At 37.0% G+C, this 24,918-nt stretch overlaps 3 protein-coding genes across 3 annotated transcripts; 2 read left to right on the forward strand and 1 right to left on the reverse strand.

Moving 5' to 3' along the window:
• Positions 1-1,538: 1,538 nt before the first annotated feature.
• Positions 1,539-4,297, forward strand: LOC140860873 (uncharacterized). The gene is made up of 4 exons (XM_073263878.1): positions 1,539-2,535; positions 3,406-3,463; positions 3,740-4,093; positions 4,249-4,297. Exons 1-4 carry the CDS (start codon positions 1,539-1,541, stop codon positions 4,295-4,297), a joined length of 1,458 nt encoding a protein of 485 aa, XP_073119979.1.
• An 8,951-nt stretch (positions 4,298-13,248) lies between these two features.
• On the forward strand, positions 13,249-17,861 carry LOC140863599 (V-type proton ATPase subunit D-like). The gene is made up of 3 exons (XM_073267133.1): positions 13,249-13,425; positions 16,454-16,497; positions 16,738-17,861. The coding sequence occupies exon 3, from the start codon at positions 16,755-16,757 to the stop codon at positions 17,538-17,540; it is 786 nt and encodes a 261-aa protein (XP_073123234.1). The 5' UTR covers positions 13,249-13,425; positions 16,454-16,497; positions 16,738-16,754; the 3' UTR covers positions 17,541-17,861.
• Positions 17,862-19,165: 1,304 nt separating this feature from the next.
• LOC140864240 (histone H3.3) lies at positions 19,166-21,086 on the reverse strand. The gene is made up of 5 exons (XM_073268284.1): positions 21,000-21,086; positions 20,122-20,193; positions 19,955-20,031; positions 19,781-19,871; positions 19,166-19,672 (listed from the first exon to the last, which is right to left on the reverse strand). Exons 2-5 carry the CDS (start codon positions 20,191-20,193, stop codon positions 19,502-19,504), a joined length of 411 nt encoding a protein of 136 aa, XP_073124385.1. The 5' UTR covers positions 21,000-21,086; the 3' UTR covers positions 19,166-19,501.
• Between the last annotated feature and the right edge of the window lie 3,832 nt (positions 21,087-24,918).

Below are 24,918 nucleotides of genomic sequence, written 5' to 3' on the forward strand. Positions count from 1 at the left end.
AAAACATGATTAAGGAAGTTCCTGTTGGACTAACGAACTTTAGAAATGGTTTCAGAATGATCGGAAATGGTCCGGAGAGTGACACTGAACGAAAGAAACGTCCATGAAAACGGAAGCAACGTTCGTGCACTCAGGAATGCGTCACTGCTTACGCACTTAACGTGACAATGAGACGGAACAGAAGCAACGTTCGGGAACGGACGCAACGTTCTACCGAAACGGACGCAACGTTCCGCAACGGACGCAACGATGGTGGTCTATAAATAGGGGATCCGAGGCTCTCATTTGAGCACTCCATTTCCTCTCTTCTCTCTGATTCCTAAGCATTCTTACTTAGATCTACGGAGTTCTAGGCTTCCTATTGGGAATCCGGAAGTTTCCTAGTGATCCCGGCGTCGTAGCGGAGGTGTGCCTAGGTTTTGAGGCGATTCTACACCAGCGGGCTGACGACGGACGAAGGTATAATTTGACTTCCTAAAAATATTTAGGAGTATGTAATAGCTTAGTTAAGGCTTTTATAGCGTTTATAGTGATGCATGGACTTTTGCATGTGTAGACGCCGTAGAGCAAACTTGTAGGCTTGGACCTAGACGGATGTGCTAGGAGTTGACCTGCAGTGTTAGAGGTACGTAAGTACTGATCGAGATAGCCGACATGATATATTTGCATGTATGTTGCATTGATATGTGCTATGTGTTCTATTATGTTTTAAATATGTTTTACCGCCTTAGCACATGCATGATTTTACGTGTGGCTGCATCCGGAGAGATGCGAGTCATTGACAGTCTCCATAGGGAACACTGATCTCATGATGGACTCGAGTCAGGTGTGACAGTTTCCATGTGGGTCTTGTATCCTGTTTTGGATTCGGGTCAGGATGGGGTTGGCTCTACCCTGATAGAGAATATACGAGTACCCCGCGGAGTCGCTCTCTAGCCGGTACTGTATATTCCCGGCGCCCTGAGCAAGTGTTTTACCTGAGATTTTAAACCATTTGTGAGCGCATATTTGTACATATATCATTGCTTTTGTTTTGAGCGTTGTCGCTCACGCCCCCTGTGTTTGGTATTTGTGGTATACCTTGTGGCGGGGCAGGTTTGAGGCTGGATGGTCCAGGAGGCTCTCAGCAGGATTGAGGATTTTCCTAGCGTGGGATTTAGAGGGTAGGGATTTGTTTACCCTGAACCTTCGATTTGGTTGTATAATAATATTTATACACTTTCGCTATCATCGGTTGTATTCTGCCGATTAGATTTGTTGTACTTTAATTTATCCGCACTTTATGCTTTTAAGTATTAATGCATGAGCTATTATTATTAAACTCTGATTAGGTACTGGATCCGGGTAGGGTCGCTACATTTATTGGTATCAGAGCGCATTGCACTGGGAATTACGTAAAGCGGATTAAGATATTATCTGTTATTGTGTAACAGATGGCAGATTACGAGAGCCACGATAGCAGAGGCGGTGGACGTTAGGGTGAACCAAATGAGCGTAGACGTCGTCAAGACCAGCCAGAGGAGCGCAAGAGTGTGAGCATGCGTAGATTCAAGGAAGTAAGCCCGAGACTGTTGACAGGAGGCGAAACGCCTGATCAGGCTGAGGATTGGCTGGAGAGAATGGAACAGTGCTTTCAGGAGTTCAGTTGCACGGACGGGGACAAGATGGAGATTCTTGGCTTCATGCTAGAGGGACGAGCGAGGAAGTGGTGGAGATCTACTTCCACACCATTTGTAGCAGCGAGGGGAGCAGTGTCGTGGGATGAGTTCCGTACTGCTTTCCAGAGATTTTACTTTCCTCCAACTTTGCGACAGACTAAAGCCAGTGAGTTGCTGAATCTTCGGCAGGGGACGATGTCGATCGAGGAGTACAAGCAAAAATTCTTTGATCTGCTGTCTTATTGTCCTCACATTACCGAGAGTTCCATGGCGAAGTACGATCATTTCCTGCAGGGTCTGAACCCTGAGATTCATCGGATGGTTTCGGTGGGTAGCGATATGAGCTTCGAGGGCTTGGTGAACCATTGTCACCAAGCGGAGGAGAGCATCAGGAGGAATAGGGGACTTTACTCTTCTTTCAGGCCAGCGAGTTCTATTCCTTTGGGCCCAAGGAGCCAGTCTTTCAAGAAGTCGGGAGGCACTTCTTCTTCGTCTTTTGGATCTGGTGGAGTGCATCGTTTTGGTGGTCAGAGGCCGAACCGATGTAGTCAGTGCAGACGCAGACATCCTTCAAGTCAGTGTGGTCGATCGCCTACTGCATGTTTTCAGTGTGGACAGGAGGGTCACATGAAGAGGGACTGCCCGATGCTGAATGGGGGAGCTAGTGGATCAGGAGGCTCTCAGGCATCTGTCCAGCAGCCTCAGTTTCAACAGCCACCGTATCAGCAGCAGTACTCCCAGCAGCCACAGCAGTCTCAGAGACAACCTACTCAGACTCCTTCCCGAGGTCATTCTTCCTTACGACCATGTGTTCAGGGGCAAGTCTTTGCTCTGAACCAGGAGCAGGAGGAGGCAAACAGTGACCGCATGATTGCAGGTACCTGTAGTTTATGTGGTTTTCCTGCATACGTTTTGATTGATACTGGCGCATCACACTCATTCATCTCAGCACGTTTCGCTAAGAAGTATAGATTGCCGTTTATTCCCTTAGACGTGTTGTTAGTGGTCTCTACTCCTATGGGTAGCGAAGTCCTAGCCAAGCGTCTAGTGATGGGTTGTGTTTTAGACTTTGAGGGGCATCAGCTTAGTGCTAACCTGATGATTTTAGCTATGGAAGACTTTTATTTTATCCTTGGGATAGATCTTTTGACTACCTACAGAGCGATGGTAGATTTCTACTAGCGATTTGTTCAGTTTCGTCCTGAGGATGGCGAGACATGGTATTTCTATGGTGAGAGAGCGCGACCCCCGATGCCAGTGGTTTCTGCTCTGAAAGCCCGGCGTGCTTTAGAGTCTAGCGGGGAAGGCTACCTCATATAAGCCATTGACGCATCCTTGGAGGGACCGGACATCCAAGAGATTCCAGTGGTTCGTGAATTCCCCGATGTGTTTCCGGAGGAGATTCCAGGCTTACCACCAGCGAGAGAAATCGAGTTTGGCATAGAATTAATGCCAGGGACAGCACCGATTTCCAGAGCCCCGTATCGATTAGCTCCATCTGAGATGCGAGAGTTGCAGCAGCAGTTGCAGGATCTTCTTGATAAGGGCTATATCCGACCCAGTGTTTCGCCATGGGGAGCCCCAGTACTATTCGTCAAGAAGAAGGATAGTTCGATGCGTCTGTGCATTGACTATCGTCAGTTGAACCAAGTGACAGTAAAGAACAAGTATCCTCTTCCGCGGATAGATGATCTTTTCGATCAGTTGCAGGGTACATCTGTCTATTCGAAGATTGATCTTCGATTAGGATACCACCAGTTGAGGGTTAGAGATGAGGATATCTCTAAGACAGCATTCCGTACGCGGTATGGTCACTATGAGTTCTTAGTGATGCCATTCGGATTGACGAATGCTCCAGCCGTTTTCATGGATTTGATGAACAGGGTATTCCGCGAATTTTTGGATAAATTTGTTATAGTGTTCATCGATGACATCCTTGTGTATTCTCATAGCATGGATGAGCATGTCTTTTATCTTCGTATTGTTTTGCATACCTTGCGAGAGCATCAGTTGTATGTTAAGCTCAGCAAGTGTGACTTCTGGATTGACTGAGTTGTGTTCCTTGGTCATGTCATTTCTAGAGATGGAGTATCAGTGGATCTTAGCAAGATAGGGGCTATTCTTAATTGGTCGCATTCGACGACAGCGTCTGAGATTCGTAGTTTCTTGGGTTTGGCCGGATACTACCGTCGATTCGTGGAGAATTTCTCCCAGATAGCCAAGCCTTTGACACAGTTGACGCGAAAGGATGTTTCTTTCGAGTGGTCTTTCGAGTGCGAAGACAGTTTTCATGAGTTGAGACGTCGATTGACGACCGCTCCAGTGCTTTCCCTGCCGACTGGATCTGGTGGTTTAGTAGTCCACACCGATGCTTCTCTTCAGGGTTTCGGGTGTTTGTTGACTCAAAATGGGCATGTGATTGCTTATGCCTCCAGGCAAATGAAAACTCACGAGGATAATTATCCCGTACATGATCTAGAGCTGGCAGCCATTGTCTTTGCTCTGAAGATATGGCGTCATTATTTTTACGGTGAACGATTTCAGATTTTCACTGATCATAAGAGTTTGAAGTATCTGTTCACTCAAGCAGAGTTGAACATGAGGCAGCGACGTTGGATGAACTTGCTGAAGGACTATGATTGTGAGATCAAGTACCATCCGGGTTCTTCTAATCCAGTTGCGGATGCTCTTAGCCGCAAAGTATATGTTAGTTCCCTTCGTACTAGTTCAGTTTCGAAGGCAGCGGAGGAGTGTTGTTCTTTGGGATTCACGTTCCTTCATAAGAAAGAACAACAAGGGATTCGTGTTTCTTCTGTGCTTGCTGAGCCAGCGTTCTACCGACGAATCCGGGAAGCTCAGAATTCTGATCTGAAGACTCAGAGGTTAGCCCATTTGGCTGAGGATGATGGTACTTCTGGTTTTCATCTGCAGGGAGACGATCTGTTGTGTCTTTCTGGTCGAGTAGTAGTACCCGACGACTCATCTTTGAGGGACAAGATCTTATCGCAAGCTCACCGCAGTCGATTCTCTGTACATCCAGGTAGCATGAAGATGTACAAGGATCTTTGCACTCAATTTTTGTGGAAAGGGATGAAGCGCAGTGTTTATCAGTTCGTATCCCGATGCCTTGTGTGTCAGCAGGTCAAGGCAGAATTCAGACGACCCGGAGGGTTACTTCACAGCTTAGAGATTCCTGAGTGGAAGTGGGAGCATGTGACGATGGATTTTGTCACCCACTTGCCTATGTCTCCCAGGAATTGTGATGCTAATTGGGTTGTCATGGATCGGTTATCTAAGTCAGTGCATTTCCTTCCCTATAACCGAGAGTATACCTTTGATAGGATGGCGCAATTGTATGTGCGGGAGATCGTTCGATTGCATGGCATTCCATTGAGCATCGTCAGCGATAGAGATCTGAGGTTCACTTCGAGGTTCTGGGGTAGTTTCCAGCGAGCCCTTGGCACTACGTTGAGCTTGAGTACAGCTTACTATCCTGAGACAGACGGTCAGTCTAAGCGTACTATTCGTAACTTGGAGGACATGCTTCGCGCAACAGTAATGGATTTTGGTCCAGCGTGGCATGATCATTTACCGTTGGTGGAGTTCGCTTATAATAACAGCTACCACAGCAGCATTGGCATGGCACCATTTGAGGCTCTTTATGGACGTCGTTGTCGTACACCTTTGTTTTGGGATGAGGTTGGCGAGCGTTAGGTGGAGGGTCCTCAGATGATTCAGCAGATGATTGATGCAGTGGAGTTGATCCAAAGCAGGATTAAGACAGCCCAGGATCGACAGGCTAGCTACGCGAACACTCATCGCAGACCACTTTATTTCAAGGAAGGAGAGTATGTATTCCTGCGTGTATCACATTTTCGAAAAGTGATGAGGTTTGGCCGCAAGGGTAAGTTGTCACCGAGATACATTGGTCCTTTTGAGATTCTCGAGAAGGTTGGAGATGTGGCTTATCGTTTAGCTTTGCCACCAGATCTTTCGAAGATTCATGATGTGTTTCACGTGTCCTTGTTGAGACAGTACGTGGCGGATGAGTCGCATATTTTGCATCCGACTGAGGTGAAACTGGATCAGGATTTGTCATACGTGGAGAAACCTCTCAGAATCCTTGACAGGAAGGATAAGGTACTTTGTAACAAGAACATACCGCTAGTGTTGGTACAGTGGCAGCGCAGAGGTACAGAGGAAGCTACTTGGGAGTTGGAGAGCTGGATGTCAGCCGAGTACCCCAAGTTGTTTTGATATTTTGTACTTTTTGTATCAATTTGTACTTGTTCAGTTGCAATAAAGAACACTCGTGTTGAATTTTGTATTTTCCTCTAGACTTAAATTTCGAGGACGAAATTTCTTAAGTGGGGAAGAATGTAGTAACCCGCATCCGTAATTAAGGATTAATGAGTATATTAATCATAAGATCATGTTTAGCTTAAGTAAAACATGATTAAGGAAGTTTCTGTTGGACTAACGGACTTTAGAAATGGTTTCAGAATGATCAGAAATGGTCTGGAGAGTGACACTGAACGGAAGAAACGTCCATGAAAACGGAAGCAACGTTCGTGCACTCAGGAATGCGTCACTGCTTACGCACTTGACGTGACAACGAGACGGAACGGAAGCAACGTTCGGGAACGGACGCAACGATCTGCCGAAACGGACGCAACGTTCCGCAACGAACGCAACGATGGTGGTCTATAAATAGGGGATCCGAGGCTCTCATTTGAGCACTCCATTTCCTCTCTTCTCTCTGATTCCTAAGCCTTTTTACTTAGATCTACGGAGTTCTAGGCTTCCTATTGGGAATCCGGAAGTTGCCTAGCGATCCCGGCGTCGTAGCGGAGGTGTGCCTAGGTTTTGAGGCGATTCTACACCAACGGGCTGACGACGGACGAATGTATAATTTGACTTCCTAAAAATATTTAGGAGTATGTAATAGCTTAGTTAAGGCTTTTAGAGCGTTTATAGTGATGCATAGACTTTTGCATGTGTAGACGCCATAGAGCAAGCTTGTAGGCTTGGACCTAGATGGGTGTGCTAGGAGTTGACCTGCAGTGTTAGAGGTACATAAGTACTTACCGAGATAGCCGGCATGATATATTTGCATGTATGTTGCATTGATATGTGCTATGTGTTCTATTATGTTTTAAATATGTTTTACCGCCTTAGCACATGCATGATTTTACGTGTGGCTGCATTCGGAGAGATGCGAGTCATTGACAGTCTCCATAGGGAACAGTGATCTCATGATGGACTCGAGTCAGGTGTGACAGTTTCCATGTGGGTCTTGTATCCTGTTTTGGATTCGGGTCAGGATGGGGTTGGCTCTATCCTGATAAATAATATACGAGTACCCCGCGGAGTCGCTCTCTAGCCGGTACTGTATATTCCCGGCGCCCTGAGCAAGTGTTTTACCTGAGATTTTAAACCATTTGTGTGCGCATATTTGTACATATATCATTGCTTTCGTTTTGAGCGTTGTCGCTCACGCCCCCTGTGTTTGGTATTTGTGGTATACCTTGTGGCGGGGCAGGTTTGAGGCTGGACGGTCCAGGAGGCTCTCAGCAGGATTGAGGATTTTCCTAGCATGGGATTTAGAGGGTAGGGATTTGTTTACCCTGAACCTTCGATTTGGTTGTATAATAATATTTATACACTTTCGCTATCATCGGTTGTATTCTGCCGATTAGATTTGTTGTACTTTAATTTATCCGCACCTTACGCTTTTAAGTATTAATGCATGCGCTATTATTATTAAACTCTGATTAGGTAGTGGATCCGGGTAGGGTCGCTACATGTTGTATGAACAATATAAGGCTGAATACTTTGCAGCATATATTGATTCGGGAGCAGGAATTTGTACAGCAAAAAGAGGAGTCTTTCCTGAAGAATGTGAAGAAGAATTACCAAAAATTGCTGGACGAGATTTCTCTCGAAGAATTTTAATTCTTTGTAAAGGAATAAAACAAGCAGAAATCCTTATGGGAGGAGCAGGTCAGACACCTTGGTACAAGGTAAAGACACCACCAATCTATTTCCATGATACAGGAGCTGATATCCTGTTGGGGAATAACTTCTTACAAATATTTAAGAAGTACACACAAGACAATGAGTCAAGAAGGCTTATGTTCACTACAATTTGTGATCATAAAATTATCGTTCAAAGACTCAAGGTTGCTTTTTATCGACAATTGCCGATAATATTTCGCAGCCAGTGTGGTGATAAAGGACAACTTTTCACCCAAAAATGAAAGATCCAAGAAGGTTTGGAGAGACCATGTTGAAAATAACAACAGAACAAGAACTCCAAACAGAGGATATGGAGCTTCTCAAGGTAACTCTACATCACAGAGATATAGAGTTGGAAAATAAGATATCTCTTGAAGATGTCAAAAAGAGGCTCAAAGAAAGTTACAACGAGCATCCTTTGGCATGGTGGGATAGAAATCAACTCAAAGCCTGTCTTACTCTAAAGGAAGGCAAAGAATATGAATTCGTCAGATATAAGCCTATCCCGATGAACATAACAGATCAAAGGGATATGAGAATGATTATCAAGGAACATTTGGACCTTGGTCTAATCAAAGAAGGAGTTTCACCATATAGTAGCCCAGGATTTCTGGTCAGAAATCATGGTGAAATAAAAAAAGGAAAACCCAGGTTAGTTATTAGTTACCAAGGTATTAATAAAATCCTGGAGTTTGATGGGTACTTCATACCCAGTAGAGAACATCTAATTAGCTGTGTACGAAATGCTAGAGTATTCTTAAAATTTGATTGTAAGTCTGGATTCTACCATATAAGAATGAAAGAAGGCAGTAAGAAATTCACAGCCTTCTCTACTCCACAAGGACATTATATTTGGGAAGTTATGCCTATGGGATTGGCTAATGCACCCTAGATATTTCAAAGAAAAATGGATAATCTTTTTAAAGATTATTTCAACTTTATGTTTGTTTATATTGATGATATTCTTATAGCATCAAAAAACATCGACAAACATGTTAAACATTTAGAGATTTTTTTTAAAATTTGTAAACAAGAAGGACTGGTTTTATCTGAAAAGAAAGCAGTCATAGCAACAAGGAAAATTGAATTCCTTGGTATTGAGATTGATGAAACTGGAATAATTCTGCAACCCCATATTGTGGAAAAGGTAAAGAATTTTCCAGATAAATTCAAAGATGTGAAACAACTCCAGAGTTTTCTTGGGGTAGTTAATTTTGCAGGGATGTTCATTAACAACCTAGCAATGTACAGAAAGGTGTTCAGTCCTTTATTAAAAAAGGATGCTAGGTTTATATGAACCGATGACCATACTAAAGGGGTAAACCAATTAAAGAAGATATGTAAGAATCTCCCAAAAATGGCTATACCCGTAGATGAAGATGATCTGGTGTTATTCACGAATGCCAGTGACGAATGGTGGGCTGCAGTCCTTACCAAGATCACCCCAGATGGAGAAATGTCATGCAGATACTGTAGCGGTCTTTTTTCAGAATCAAAGGCCATCAGATGGCATATCAACGAGAAGGAATTTTATGCAGTTAAAAGGGCTTTCAAAAAATGGCCATTATTTTTACTTGCTAAAAAATTCACCCTCAAGGTTGATAACACCCAGGTAAAAGCTTTTCTAAGAAATAAGATTGAATCTAAACCTGAGAAAACTAGGTTATTAAGATGGCAAACATTATGTCAAAATTATATTTTTGATATTGTTATTATTAAATCTCATGAAAATATTCTTGCAGATTTCTTAACAAGAGATGGAAGGCAGTGACGTGGATTCCATCATGAAAATGCAGAGGCATCTCAGGGAACACCTTGGGTTGCTTCAAACCGAGTTCAACCAGTTAGCCATTAATGCTGAAATGGCCGGCAGGTTACAACAAGCTGATCAGATCAAAGTATCTAATCGAATTACAGGATGTATGCAAGCTCAAACACAACTTTGGGCTGCTATTCAAGGGCCAATTGTGAAGGCTATAGAGAAACCATTGGATTCTCATAAACAAGATATGCTAAAACCACTGGTTTGACAAAAAAAAAAAAAATACAGCCACCGGTTGTAGAAAAAAAGGTTGAGGATTCCAAAACACAAGAAACAATTGCTAATCTATCATCAGCTTTTGATGAATTGGATGAAGCAACAATTGATGAGAAATACTCATCAAGTCAACCCTCCGCCTCTGGGGTGAAAGAGGAAGAGATCAATCTTAGGCCCAACACTGACAAGGGTAGATCTAAGATTGATACTAATCCAGATATTATTTCTCCATTCCAGGTTTATCAACAAAAATGGGAGAAATTGAAGACAAGGAGTGAAATCAATCCGTACACTTGCAGGGTTGATGTTGCAGGAATATATCCAAGGGTTTGGCTAAAAAACAATGTCAATCCTAACGATGTAAAACTCTGGTATGAATTTGGGGCTTTGACCTCAGTTTATACAACACCACCAAGCTTTCTAGAGATATCACAGCTACCAAAATGGATCCAGGAAGCAGTCTAAGAAACATGGGCAAATAATGATCATTTGTCCAGAGGAGATGTGCTAGAATTATATTTCTTCAGTGCAGCTCCAGAACCAACAGGGAAAGGATCACACAAACCCTTTTATTTCATCAAGCTAAGGAGACCTGATATGACGAGCCATAAATTTATCAAGGATCCTAAAGCTGAAGAAATACCATTGGTCTCCACTTTTGGAGAAAATGAAATCTCAACCAGAAGGGCTTGGAGTATTTGGGTCTGTCTCACAGAGATGCACAAAGTCAAATTTCCGTTCAAATTCTACCAAAATTCTGTGAATGGATCGTTTCTGTTAAATACAATGACAGGAAAAACTACGGCTTTCGCGGAAGAACTCTTCGAAAAGAAGAGAAATTTTTTGTGGAACAACAAGCTGCCGGGGAGTAAAGAAACTCGCCGAAAATTTTGTAACATGGCTCACATAGGAAGATGGTCAGAGGGTATCTGCCCATAATGTCCTGATCAGAAGGAGCCGGAGTTCGGAAAAACATTCAGACCCCGAACGGATCGAAAAGATTTTTCCGAGACAAGCAAATGTGGACAGGGACCACCAAAGATGCGTTTTTCAGGGGACCACTGCAAAAGCAGAAGATGCCCCGACAACAATAAAGAAGACATGTGAGGAGGATAGAGCCAAAAGAAAAAGGACGACATGTGACTCCTCCACTAACAAAAGATGCCATCAATAATGGCATAACAAGACAAGGCGAATAACGGGTGACTCATCCACTAGCTAAAGATGCCGTTAATAATGGCATAGAAGGACAAGACAAATAGCTATAAGATTCCCTGAAATTTCTCGGTGAAACGAGTGGAACCTCAGCTATAAATATGAGCGTTCAAGGAAGCCGAAGACATCGATCATTCCCTTCAGTTTCTTACAAATAAAATTGTTGTAATATTTCTCTTTTTATTGTAATAAGTTTTCGTTTATGTATTTCAAGAACAAGGCTACTATGAGTAGCTAAACAAGTTGTCTTCTCCTCTTCAAAGGAGTTGATTTATGTAATAATATAATGTCTGAATAATCGTTCTAAAGTCTCTTGTTCTTTCATGCTCATATTTTATAATTAAATTCATATACCATACGCCTTAAGGTAGAAAACGAATTAAGGCTGTGCTGGGTGTCGTTGAAGGAGCTTGTGCAGAAACCATCTATTGCGACTGCGTGGTTGGAGTGTGAGGAGCACTTCGTAAAACTCGGCAGGTATGACCCGACGACACTTTGGTCAAAAAGTTTTTGAATTTAATTCATTTTACGGAAGCATGTTGGACCCTAATTCAGAGTATATCGGCTGGAAACCTTGCGTAACCAATAGTTCTGCCTGGCCGGAACTGGTTCGATAGGTTAAACAATGCCACGTACAAAAGATTAGTTACTAAATAATAATTAATTCAAAATTGGGGACCACTAGGGAGTTGAAATAAAGAAAATAATGGGTAGGGAGTTAAGATAAAGTTTGAAGAGTTGGAAGGGATTTTAAAATCATTTACCCAAAACGCAATATATTATATAAAATTTTATATTTTACTTAATGAAATATTTTAAAAAATAACGATAAATAAATATATAAAAGTAACATATAACCCAAAACTCTAATAATTTAAACTAGCGTCTTGGACTCTTGTTGCACTAAACAATCCGTTTTTTTAATAATAAAATTTTATTTTAATTTAAACTTTCAAATAAAATGATTGTATTATATATTAAATACAAAAAAATGAGAGGAAAAATAGGAGATATAGTGGAATGAAAAAAATAAATAAATTGAGATAGTGAAAGTAAGCTCTTTACAGTGTTTTTTTTTTGTTTTTTTTTTGTTTTTTGGCATACCAAGAGATCAACTAAGACTTCTTCATAATAGTAGTAATAGATGATATAAAATAATAAATACATATATTTAGTGTAGTTTATATTTTCAAAGGACATTATATTCAAACTTGAATTTTAAAAAAATCGAATTGATTTGCTATTTGTTTTCAAATATTTGCGATAGATGTAAACATATATCTTGATAAATATTTCCTTTGATATGTTGCTATTTTAGCATTAACTTACTAGTTTTTGCAAATGTTATGCTTTTTCTTTTTATATATATATATATATATATATATATATATATATTAAAAAACAATATTGACATACACATATATTTAACACTGATACACACTATATTATGTATATATACATGTTTATTAACTCTAAACCTTTCAAAAAATTGTCCGAGTTGATCATTCTGTCAATTTAATGGTTCAAATCAACGGATGAAAAACCGGGTTAAGATATTTTGATACTCTCATTTGAGTCATAGACGTTTACAAATTTGGACCAATTTCAAAGACATAACCGACACATATCATGTCTATTGTCAACTGAGTGATGATACAGTTACAACAAAATTTGTACACCAAATTTTACAACACAAAATATTTAATAAAAAAATTAATTTATCAAAACCTTATTATACATTAAATATAAAATTTCACGATAAAATAGCAAAATTCACGATATTATTATGTAAATATCGTTATCCATGATTTGTTATACATTTGACATTATTCATCTAGTGTGTTTGGACGCCTAAAAATTGAAATTTGGAATTGAATTTGGAATTGGAATTGGAATTGGATTTTAAATACATGGAATTGGAATTCCATTTTAGTGTTTGGCAAAAAGTTAAAATATATTTTGGAATTTGATAATATAAATTTTATATAAATGATATTTTGTAAAAATTTTTTGAAGAAAACTTAAAATTTATAACTAATGTATATGCATTTATTATTAAAAATAATTTAATTATTTTTATAAACCCAAATCCCATGAAATCCGACCAATTTTATAAGGATTTCACTTTAAATGAAATCACATCAAATACCAATCCCGTTTTGAAATCTCGTTTTGTCAAACACTAAAATGGTATTTTTAATTCCAAATCCCACCAAATCCCATATAAATTCGGGATTCCAAACACAGTGTAAAACTTAGTTTTATCATTTTATTATAGTTATATTATATTAATGGAATGAACAAGTCTATGAAGTTTTAAGCGCCTAGGACTTGTGACTCACCCTGGTTCTTAGAACAACGGTTTGCAGAATCCCCAAATATCTAAATTCTAAATCATCCAATAAACCCTCACCACTACAAACCCATCTGCTGTAAAGAGCCGAGATCAGATAATTCTTCCAATTGCCGATCGAGACGCAATTAGTACAAACTAAGGTTCGTTTTTCTTCCATTTTGTGTTGTCGTGTGTTTCCTATTTAGATTCAATGGAATACCCGTGAGTTTGGTTTGATTTCGAGAGAATCAATCACTCAAAGACCTATGTTTTGATTATTTTTAAATATTGGATTTTGATCTAGATGGGTTGTCCATAATCATGATTGAAACGACCTTTATGTTTACATTTGTAAAATGATTAAGGAATATATCTTAAGAACAACCTTGGAAGCCGTGATTCGAATGGGATTTTAGTGTTTGAGCTGTTTGATGAAATTGGGTAGTGGAAGAAGCACTGTAGATGAAATTTCAAATCCATTGGAAGAGTATGACTATTGAAAAATTATTTGAAACTGCAGTGCAAAGTTTAATCACAAATTTCTTAATACCATTAGTTATATAATTACTTTTGATTATTTCTACAATTTAATTTTTTCGAACACTATCTTGTTTATGAAATTCAAGTCTGAAAACTTGAAAAGTATATATTTTGTATAAATGCGACTTTGGCTCATTGATTTACCGTATGTTCTGTATTTTATTCGAAGTTTTATATTTTTGGGGACCAAATGACATTTGAACTTGAAATTATAATTTAACGATTTCAATAGTGTATATTCTTGAAGTGAATTTTGTCAAGGTATATGAATATTATATGAAATCTGGGGGTGTTCTTGGATTAATTTGCAAGTGCTCGCATTTTAAACTAAGTTTGATTTGTGTTTTGGGTTGAAACAAATAAGTTGAGGTTTTGTTTTTGGATATTTACAAACTTTTGTTATCTCTGAGTGCGAGGTTCAATATTTTCGGGGATATAGAAATATATCTATTTTAAGTTATCAATATTTTTGAATCATTAGAACTTTTATGATCATAAGAATTTGGGTCCGTATATTTGCTTTGAATCCTGGTTAAGTCTGTGACTTTTTTTTAGTACTACGTCATTTCCTTCAGAGCCGAATATGATAAATAAATGTAAAGTCCAGCTCACAAATAGCAAATATCATAAACAATGCATAAATACATCAGAAACAATATATTATATCAATAACAACCATCTAATATTTCAAATAATTATATAAATACTATTTTGTCTAGTTTTTTTAGATGCTAAAATATTTATCAAATCTGCATTATCCAGTTGTCAGACGGCCGGACCATATTGTTGTCAATATACAACATAACTAGTCCATTTAATCAATCATGTGACATTGTTGATCGAAAATAATTCTTGATTAATTTCAATTTCGAGAAGATTCTTTATGTTGATGCAACGGTTGCTGTTAACAAAATCTTATAGGCAATAAGTATTTGAGAATAAATCATTTAGTTTTGGCAAACATTGTAGCATATCAATTGTTTTTTTTTCATTTGTTAAATAGAATTGTATGATAATCGACTCCGAACACAACTCACCAATAATATCTGAATGTCAATTTTGACTAAAAAAATGTTGAAGCTCCATGCAATACTTCATCAAGCTAGTTAAAAGATCATTCTTTAACTTCTCTAAATTTAACAAAAACCCAAAAGTGTCTTGATATTGTTTAAATTGTTCAAACCGAACTTAAAGAGAAGATGGTGCTTGATCAATTAGAAATTGAAAATATTAAAACTGGTCTTTTTTTTACATCGAGTTAGATTTTATTTTATTTTTTTACATTCAATTGCCCACCATGGTCAAACATATACATATATATATATATATATATAAATAATAAAAAAAATTGGGCCCCCTCCTGGGACCCTAAGGCAACGGCCTCCTTGGCCTCACCTCATAAAAGGTCCGTCCCTGATTTCCTTCTGCATATTGATCAATGTCTCCTGAAATTCCAGTATTTTGATACAGTATGAGAGTTACTTCTTGGTTCATGCGGATCAGCGTGCTACGTGTATGACGATTCATGACACCTCTTGTTTCCCCATCATCAAGATAACACATATTATATTATGTTCAATCTGTCATGTGAGCCCAGCAGAGTGCGGACTAAAGTGTTCTGTGTACAATTGTGCATGTGAATCACCTCATTATCCCTACGGTCTACATACTTCATGATTGAATTTTGAGCTGTAATCTGCTATTATGATTCCTTCTGAATTATGGCATCTTGTTTGCATGTGCATTTATTATTTGTTGTTTTGATAGCTTTTGCGATGACCCTTGAGGTCGATTTAGTAGTTGGATTTGAGGGGTGCATACTGGGTTTCTCTCCCTGTTGTTAAATTTAAACTTTTCAAATTATAATCCCAATGGAGTACATAGAATGTGTGGAAGAGATAGTCAAGGAATGTGGCAGTTTAGGAGTTTTATTTGTTGGGCTTGGACATGATTATTTATTCTGGGATCATTAGAATTTCTTGGTATTATTTTGTCAACTTTCTTTCATTTGGTTTGGAGAATTTATAACTGGGAATTTCATTGAACATAAACATTTATTGTTTTGTGGTTTTGTTATTATTTTTTATTAATGGATGTGGATTTGAATTTGTTAAATGTTTTCTTGGAAAGCGGTTTTCCTTTTCCTTTTCTTAGGCTTCAACTGATGGAATTGGTTATAGCATTTTTAAGAAAAAAATTTCTTCGAAATTAACAAATTAAGATGGGCTCATTTAAAAAGAACAGTATTTTCTAACCACTCGGTTAAATGGTTAATTATAGAATTTTTGCACTCTATTTGTGTTAGGAAAACAGGGCCCTACAGCTACTTTCAAATAATGTTTTGTTTTTGATAGAATCAATTAAACAAATGTAAAAGTTTTATTTAGCTGAATTATGTGTTAACTATAAATTTGAATTTCTTTGATTGAATTATAACTAGTCATACAAAACAGAAAAACTTTTAATTGGAATTGAACTATTTTATAATTGTAGTTGCCCTATTATATTTAGTTCTTTCTGAGGAGGTTCCATTATTAAATATGTTTCCTTTTTCTGTACATCTACGCGTATAACCTATGCAATGACATGAGGCTATGTGCAACATTATTGCTCTGAATATTGTTTTATTTTCGTGGGTTGCTGTTTCAGGTACAAAGGGAAAACAAGAGTTAGTTGAGAAAGAAACTTGTCAGGTAATTTTGGTTTCTATTCTTGAATACTTTGCAGAAAATGCTTATTTATTTATGATTTTTGTGTCATGTATATTAACTTTGTTCTTTACTCCACCCAAACACGATACACTAAGATTGTTGCGCCAAGTCCTCCCCACCCTCCTCAACCCCAAAAAAACAAAATTGAGTCCATTCCAACTGAAAGCAGAGAAAGAATGTCTGCTCAAACTATTAACCCTGTCATTATTTTTCTCTTTTCAGCCACAAAATTTTAAAAAATGTCTGGACAAACCCAGCGCTTGAATGTTGTTCCAACTGTTACAATGCTTGGAGCAATGAAAGCTCGACTTATTGGGGCCACAAGAGGCCATGCATTGCTCAAGAGGAAGAGTGATGCTTTGACTGCGCAATTTCGACAAATTCTCAAGAACATCGTCTCAACAAAAGAATCAATGGGAGATATCATGAGAAGTTCTTCCTTTGCCCTAACTGAAGCTAAATATGTGGCTGGTGAGAATATCAAGCACATCGTCCGTGAAAATGTCCAAACTGCATCACTTAAGGTGCGATCGCGTCAGGAAAATATTGCTGGTGTAAAACTTCCTAAATTCGAGCACTACATTGATGGAGAGACTAAAAATTCCTTAACTGGACTGGCAAGAGGAGGCCAACAGGTTCAAGCTTGTCGCACGGCATATGTGAAATCTATCGAGCTTCTTGTTGAGCTTGCCACTCTCCAAACGTCATTCTTGACCCTTGACGAGGCGATCAAGACCACCAATCGTAGAGTCAATGCCCTGGAGAATGTTGTAAAGCCACGATTAGAGAATACAATAAGTTACATCAAGGGAGAGCTAGATGAATTGGAAAGGGAGGATTTCTTTAGGTTGAAAAAGATACAAGGCTACAAGAGGAGAGAGCTTGAGAGACAACGTGAAGCTGCCAAGGCATACGCGGAGGAGAAGGTCGCGGAGGAAATTTCTTTGAAGAAGGGCATTTCTGTTAATTCAGCACACGACATGTTGTCCCAGGCTAGGCAGAAAGATGAGGACATAATCTTTTGAATCAAGGTTGGTTTAATCTACTCGAGTACTTTCTGCGGCTTTGCTTGGTCGTTTGTTTTATTCGTCGCAAGAGATAGTATGTATCAAAAATAAGATAGCATGCGTGTTGAAATATATTTCATCAAATTGTTAAACCTCAATAATTTTCTTGGTTTAGGCTTTCTTGGTCTATTCATTACATGACTGTCCTATTACATAGTGATGTAGTGAAACCAAGTTTACGCCGCAAACTATTGGCATGTATGTAGTATCTTGATGTTGATGTACCAAATAAATATTTGAAGGGAGAGCGGCTTGCGACCACGATGTGCTTGGTGCTTCTTTCTTTGGAGAACTCGATATACTTATGATATCATAGAAAAATGGATGACACATGATAGATTTCGCATAAAGACTCCCCCCTCTTCTAAGATTTCTTTAATATTTCATTTTGTCGAAATCTATTCTTTATTGGCATCCTGTGTCACCTGGCTGAGACCTTACTAGCTGATGGATACTACTATTTGCATTGCAACTTTGGAGTAAAACATAAAGTCATATATGTTCACCATTTAAAGTACATGAAAAATATGATTTTACCATGGAAGATTTAAACGTGTGTTTGTAGTTCCTATGATAATCTCCTCAATATTAGGCAAAGACTCTTCAAGACATAACCAGATGATAAATATGTAACAGGTTTTAAACAACAATAAATGAAAACATCAACAAATGTAGCGATAACTACCATGACCATCGGACATACAAAAAAATTAGAAATGTTGGTGGCAGTAATTTGAATTGCAGCAGAATCGTATCATTTTGTTGGAAAAAAATACTCAAGAAATTTTCTTGAACAAACAAAGTTCGTTCATTAGATGCAAGTTGTGATGAAATATAATAATTACTTTTCATTAAAGTTTTTCTATTATTCAATTTAAATTTAAAATCACAATAAAAGCACGAGTATTTTTATTTGGATTTTGCAGACCCATTTAGTTGTGTTTTTAAACGTCTTGTACAGTTAACAGTTGTACACGTTCAAGGATTCATAACCCAAACTGTAGGAATCCATTATAGCTCTTTGTCAACACATTTATACATCCAACTATTATTCATGTATCACCCTTCTTTGAGAATTTTCTTTCAGAATTCTCAGCCTGATCCCTTGATCCAGTTTGCACCGAAAATCTAGAAATGAGTCCAACACACCCAAAGCCGTGACTCTCTTCATGGAGCACTTTGCGCACAAGTTCAAAGGTGTCTTATACGAATTAATAATATCATACTAATTAATTTAAAATTTTAATAAGTATATATTAAATTATAATTATTATACACCATAGTAGTAGTACTTATTATGATATCATATATTTTAAATACAAATGATTATCAAGATAACCACAAGGACACGTCCATGATAGCATGGTGAATTTTTACGCAGTACATCACCAAACAATACATGAGACAAAAACACGCAATAAGGAAAAAGGCACAGTCAACACTTCATGTCCAATGCCATTGGAAACCAGATTCAAACTATACTTACACCAACGCAACAGATGCTCGATTCAATGCACGTGCTGGAACGAATATAGGCTTGAAATAATTTGCAACGTTAAACCCACAATCTAGTGTCAGAGATGTAATGCTCAATCTAAGATTTCGGGTGCATTTATTCGATAATTCAACCATGCATGATGCACAAAGTTTTACTGTATCTACACAGGCTTCAAAGAATTTGAAACATGAAACCCACAACTTCGAAAAAGAGGAATATTGCCGCACTTACAGGTGCACAAGAAAGTTAACGATTCCATATAGTATAAACTTGATGGTCACAATCCTGGGTCAAACACAGATCGCCTATCACTACTCATACCAATAAAGTGCAAATACCATTGTCCTACTACCCAACACGTACGATACTAAAGTTTGAAACTGTCTTATATAGTGCTTGTTTAAACACCAACCAGGAAAGCCTAAGCTCGCTCTCCCCTAATCCTGCGGGCAAGCTGGATGTCTTTGGGCATGATGGTCACACGTTTGGCATGGATGGCACACAAGTTAGTGTCCTCAAAGAGACCCACAAGGTAGGCCTCAGCAGCCTCTTGAAGTGCCAAAACAGCATGGCTCTGAAAACGCAGATCAGTCTGCGACAGCACAAGTAAGAAATCAGCCAAGACATTTGGAAAAATAAACAAGCCATAATTCTAATCGTTATCAAATAGTGACAGAAGAATTTCGGTAATATATCCAACCTTGAAGTCCTGAGCAATCTCACGAACAAGCCTCTGGAAAGGTAACTTCCTGATCAAGAGCTCGGTACTCTTCTGGTACTTGCGAATTTCACTGGTATCAATGATCAATTTAAGTTAGCAATCACTCAATACACAATAGATATCATTGCAACAAATGGAGAAGGGATAACTCACCGCAGAGCAACAGTCCCAGGACGATAACGGTGAGGCTTCTTCACACCACCAGTAGTTGGGGCCGACTTACGGGCAGCCTGGATAGAAAATTACACCAAGTTAAACCCATAAAAAGTTACCAGAAACAAAGCATACAAGATGAAGCAGTCGAATGAGAGAAAGAAAACCTTGGTAGCAAGTTGCTTCCTGGGAGCCTTTCCACCGGTGGACTTACGAGCAGTTTGTTTGGTACGAGCCATCTGCAGTTGTTATTGCAATACAAAGTCATCAGAGAGATATACAGGGCCCGCGTTGGAAAATGTCTCCAATCTCCAAAATCTCTCTTATAAATATAAATTTGAAACAAAAATCCATGAAGGCACCAGGCATCCGAAAAACAAAGTTCTAAGGATTTCAACACAAACAAAACGTTATAATAAAATAAGCTACTCATTCAATCAATTTTAGCAAAATACATAAATAAAATCTTGATTCCTTGACATGAGAAAAATCAATTCTTCAAAACCATGAAATCGTGAGGTAATAAAATAAACAAAAACTTGAGAGATCAAAAGATTGAAGTCTTCTAAACATAACCACAACAATAAAACGGCTGTTTCTCTAATTATAGGTACGAACATTAAAATGAAATCGTGAAACTTTGGTCTTTCAGAAAGCCAACATTGAAGATAGCACCCAATTCTATATCCTCAACTGTGACTACAACGAGCAACAGAAGGAAACAAAAGGCCCCAGAACCCAGGAAAAAAAAAACCCACCAAAAATCAAACTACTGCAATTCCCGTCCATGCACAAAAATACAAATCAAACAGACGAATAAAGCCTGATCGTCGTAGAATTCAAATCACTAATCGCAACAAAAGCATAAAACACCTAAACCAACATCTAATCACACAGATTGCGCGGATTTGATTCCCCATCCAGAAACTAATTTAATTTAATATGTAAAACCCCTAATCACATTCCACAAACAAACACAGGTAAATCATTAATCATCCAATAACAATTGAATTAACGATAGTAAAATGTAAAAGCAGCGACTCACTTGGACACGAAGAAATCTCTTTTCTCTTCTACTATCTTTGATTTGTCGGAGGAGAAACAGCAAATTCCGCGATATAGGGAGGGGTGATTGCTATTTATAGGCCTGGAAAATTTGACCGTCATAAATATTGTGCTTATCTTTTATCTGACGGTAATGAATGAGGTTAATTGTGTTTTCTCTAGTTAATCAACGGTTGTGATGTCAAGTTAAGAATATCACAAGGATCGACAAATACCATGAATTTTTGTTTGACCGGCCTGTTTAAACCCGTCTCCAAACGGGCCGTATCATAATCTAACACGTCAATTTTTTACGAGTAGATTTACTTAATCTATTTTGTAGGGTCTATTAGATGTCAGTTAAGCCCGACAAATGATATGTAATATCGATGTGAAAACCCGAAAAAAAACAATTTCAAATTCAATGATCTTTTAATCATGGACTGATGATCGAACCGGTTTATCTGAAAAAAACTATCTAATCGGTCAGACCGTTTTAACCGGGCGATCGAACCGGAAAACCATAATTTAATATAATAAATAATATATTTTAAATTTTAAAAACTCAAAAATTATATAAATAAACAAAAAAATATATATTTAACATATTTTGAAAACTAAATAAACATTTAAATATATTTAAAATAACAATTATAATTATAAATTATTTAATTTTTAAAAAACAATAATTATTAAAATAATTTTTTAAATAAAGTAATTCTAAATAATAATGCATATATATATATAAATAATAAATTTAAAGTTTTAAAAATAAAAAAAATCTTAAATTTTAAAAAAATAAAAAAAAATTCGGAAAACCGAACCGATTGAACCGGTTTTCTGGTTCTTGACCGGTCCAACCGGTTCTTGATCGGTTTTGACCGGTATTTCGGTTTTTAGAGTTGGTCCGGACCAGAGAACCGACTGGTTCCCGGTCGAACCGGCCGGTCCGGTCCGATTTCAAAAACATTGCTTTTAATCTTATTTTTTTAAAAAAATCTAAACCATTTGTCTAATTTATCGTGAGTTTTACACGTTATTTTTAAAACTACAAAGTTTTAGAAAATAATTAATTTTACATAGAATTTTAATCTATACTATTAATAAAAGTTGAGACCTATTTAAAAATAACTTTTGGTGTGTTTGATGACACCAACATAAATTTACAAATTTAACCCCCAAACATGCATTGTACTTTATATAAAGAAATTGGTAAAATGGTAAAAAATTAGTTACATTTCTCACTCCTACTATCAAAAACCACCCACTATTTATGTCTTGCTAAAATTAAGAATTCATTCCAATCAATTTCATTATATCAATTTCATTATATTTCTTTAAATGGACATATTATTTGGAATATTAAAATTTCATATTAATATTAATTTTAATTTTAATTTTAATTTTAATTAGATATTAAATTATTTACGTACACGCATAGCGTGTACATCGGTTGGTAGTATAAATTAAGATTTCGGTGGTATGAAATAAAAACTAGCCACTCTAAGTTTTATTCATATCAGTACTCTTCTGCACGTGTTGTTTGTTTCGATTGCTTGTACGTTTGTAATTTTTTTAATATAATAAATTTAGTTATTTTCAAGTTAATGAATTTTAATATTATTTTTTTTTATTAGGAGTGATATAATCATCTATGTTGGTGATAAGCTTTGAAATTTCCTATCCCTTGTATTATTACCAACATATAATATATGTATTGTATCTTATTATATAAAATATGATTGATGGTGTTTATAACACTCTTATTATTTGATTCATGATATTATTTAGTGTATGATTATTGATTAATTAGTTATTATGTCTTTGTCACAGTCATGTTATACTCTTATATAAATGGTGTGTTTACTTGGCTTGATAATCATAAAATGAGATTGTTTTGTTTACTTTAAAAAATCAATTCTCTTCAAATCTCAAAGCCTGTCATCCAACCTTATTTCATGGAATATATCATCATTAATTATATATGGTATAATATATAAGACAAAAGCTCCTATGAGACGGTCTCAAAGGTCATTTTTTTTATACGAGTCTCTTATATGAGTTATCCATTAAAAAGTATTATATGTTATGCCAAAAGTATTACTTATTATTATAAATATGGGTAAGATTGATCCGTCTCACGGATGAGAGCGTTTCACAAGAGTGTTACTCAACATATAATGAACAATAATTGTGGAAAAAAAATCTACAGAAATCATAATCTACTCTCCTTCAATATTTGTTTACTTCCCAATTCTCCCTCTCTTTTTTAACTCAATTTATCAATTTTAACTGCTCCAAGGATAGCCGTACAACTCAACACGATCACCGCGCCGATACAACTCGAACACTTGGCTTCACACTCAAATGCTTACAACGATAGCACAACACACTTGGCTCCACACTCAAGTGTTTACAACAATAGCACAGCCAACTCACAAACTATTTTTACAAACACTCTCAAATATATCACACAAACACTTTGATAGTGAGAAATTGCTTGCAAAGGAGAGAAGAGATGAGTTGGGATGTCTCCAAATGAACTTGGATGGCCTCTATTTATAGTTGGCAAAGATTTGAATCTAATTTGAGTGCTTGGAGCGGTGTTAAGAAGTCAAGAAGTGACAAAAAGTGTTCGGCGTCACTGCCTTCTTTTTCCCAGCACTGAGCGGATTTTGTGGAAAAATCATATCTTTCAATCTAACCGTTGGATTGATCTGAAATTTGAACTGAAGCTTTAAACATATAGATCTTCATTCTGAACGGTGAAGATTTGAGTTGAACGAGTCAAACATTTCCAGTAATTTTCGGAAGTTGCTTCATCATGTTTTCGAACCTGTTCTGTGCAACAAATTTAAAAAATTCATATCTCTTAATCCATCTGTTGGATTGACCTGAAATTTGGACCGAAGCTTTATAACATCATAATACTGAATCTGATTGGTGGCGATTTGATTTCGATATTTCAAACATTCCCAGTTATTTTCTGAAGTCGAATCTTCATGGTTTCGTTCCTTGCAGAAGTGGGTACTGTGCAGCATATATAGAAAAATTCATATCTCTCATTACAGCCATTGGATTGCTCTCAAATTTGGACAGTACTTGTAACACTTCTTTATCTAGATTATGACCGGTGAAGATCCGATTTGGAGTCATATAAAATTTTCAGTTTTTTTCGGAAGTTGCTGCTCCATACTTTGGCTTCTTCTTGTCTTTTTCTTCATATTTCTTAACAATGTTCCATCCATTCAATGAGTAATACAAGACTTTATAAATACATGTATAGCTTCAAAATAACTTCCAATAATTTATTTTTCAATAAATATAATATGAAAAATCTCACTTTAAATGGTTAGTAACAATTAATCGAGTTTTGTAATCATCAAAACATAATATTATGAGATTTGTTAATGCATTAAAAACATTAATCTCATAACACGAAATTTGTATGCGTTTAAAGCGTAACAATCTCCCCATTTTTGATGATCACAAAACTTGGTTAAATAGGATAAATAAATGTACAATATTAAATAAATAATTTAAATTTGCACAATATAATTGCATGAATAAAACTCCCCCTAAATTAAACAATTAGCAAAGAAGAGAATGTTTATCAAATAACCAATTTTATTCTCCATGCATTTAACCGAACTAACTATCCCCCTTAGTTAAAATATTTAACCAAACTAATTCTCCCCCCTTTTTGTGATAATCAAAAAGACTGGAAAAGTAAATGCAAAACAAGAGAATTGAAATATAATTTCTAAAAAGCAACACATAAATTTCACATAAAATGTGAGCTTTATAAATTTGAATAAATACAATTAATTTGTATTATCCAACATTAAATTGCTCGAATTTAATATTAAGCTCCCCCTTAATATGACATTAAATTTAAACTTATGTCTACAAGCGATTAC

The sequence above is a fragment of the Henckelia pumila genome, chromosome 4 (genome assembly GCF_033568475.1).
Source record: "Henckelia pumila isolate YLH828 chromosome 4, ASM3356847v2, whole genome shotgun sequence".
In the NCBI taxonomy this organism is placed as follows: Eukaryota; Viridiplantae; Streptophyta; class Magnoliopsida; order Lamiales; family Gesneriaceae; genus Henckelia; species Henckelia pumila.

What these genes read in the sequence shown, in the direction of transcription:
- LOC140863599 (XM_073267133.1), top strand. Translation starts at nt 16,755, where the DNA reads ATGTCTGGACAAACCCAGCGCTTGAATGTTGTTCCAACTGTTACAATG.
- LOC140860873 (XM_073263878.1), top strand. Translation starts at nt 1,539, where the DNA reads ATGCGTAGATTCAAGGAAGTAAGCCCGAGACTGTTGACAGGAGGCGAA. An exon ending in AAGACAGCATTCCGTACGCG is followed by an intron (nt 3,464 to 3,739) that starts GTATGGTCACTA and finishes TGTCATTTCTAG; the next exon opens with AGATGGAGTATCAGTGGATC. An exon ending in GTGATTGCTTATGCCTCCAG is followed by an intron (nt 4,094 to 4,248) that starts GCAAATGAAAAC and finishes TCACTCAAGCAG; the next exon opens with AGTTGAACATGAGGCAGCGA.
- LOC140864240 (XM_073268284.1), bottom strand. Translation starts at nt 20,193, where the DNA reads ATGGCTCGTACCAAACAAACTGCTCGTAAGTCCACCGGTGGAAAGGCT. An exon ending in CCTGGGACTGTTGCTCTGCG is followed by an intron (nt 19,872 to 19,954) that starts GTGAGTTATCCC and finishes CATTGATACCAG; the next exon opens with TGAAATTCGCAAGTACCAGA. An exon ending in AGATTGCTCAGGACTTCAAG is followed by an intron (nt 19,673 to 19,780) that starts GTTGGATATATT and finishes GTGCTGTCGCAG; the next exon opens with ACTGATCTGCGTTTTCAGAG.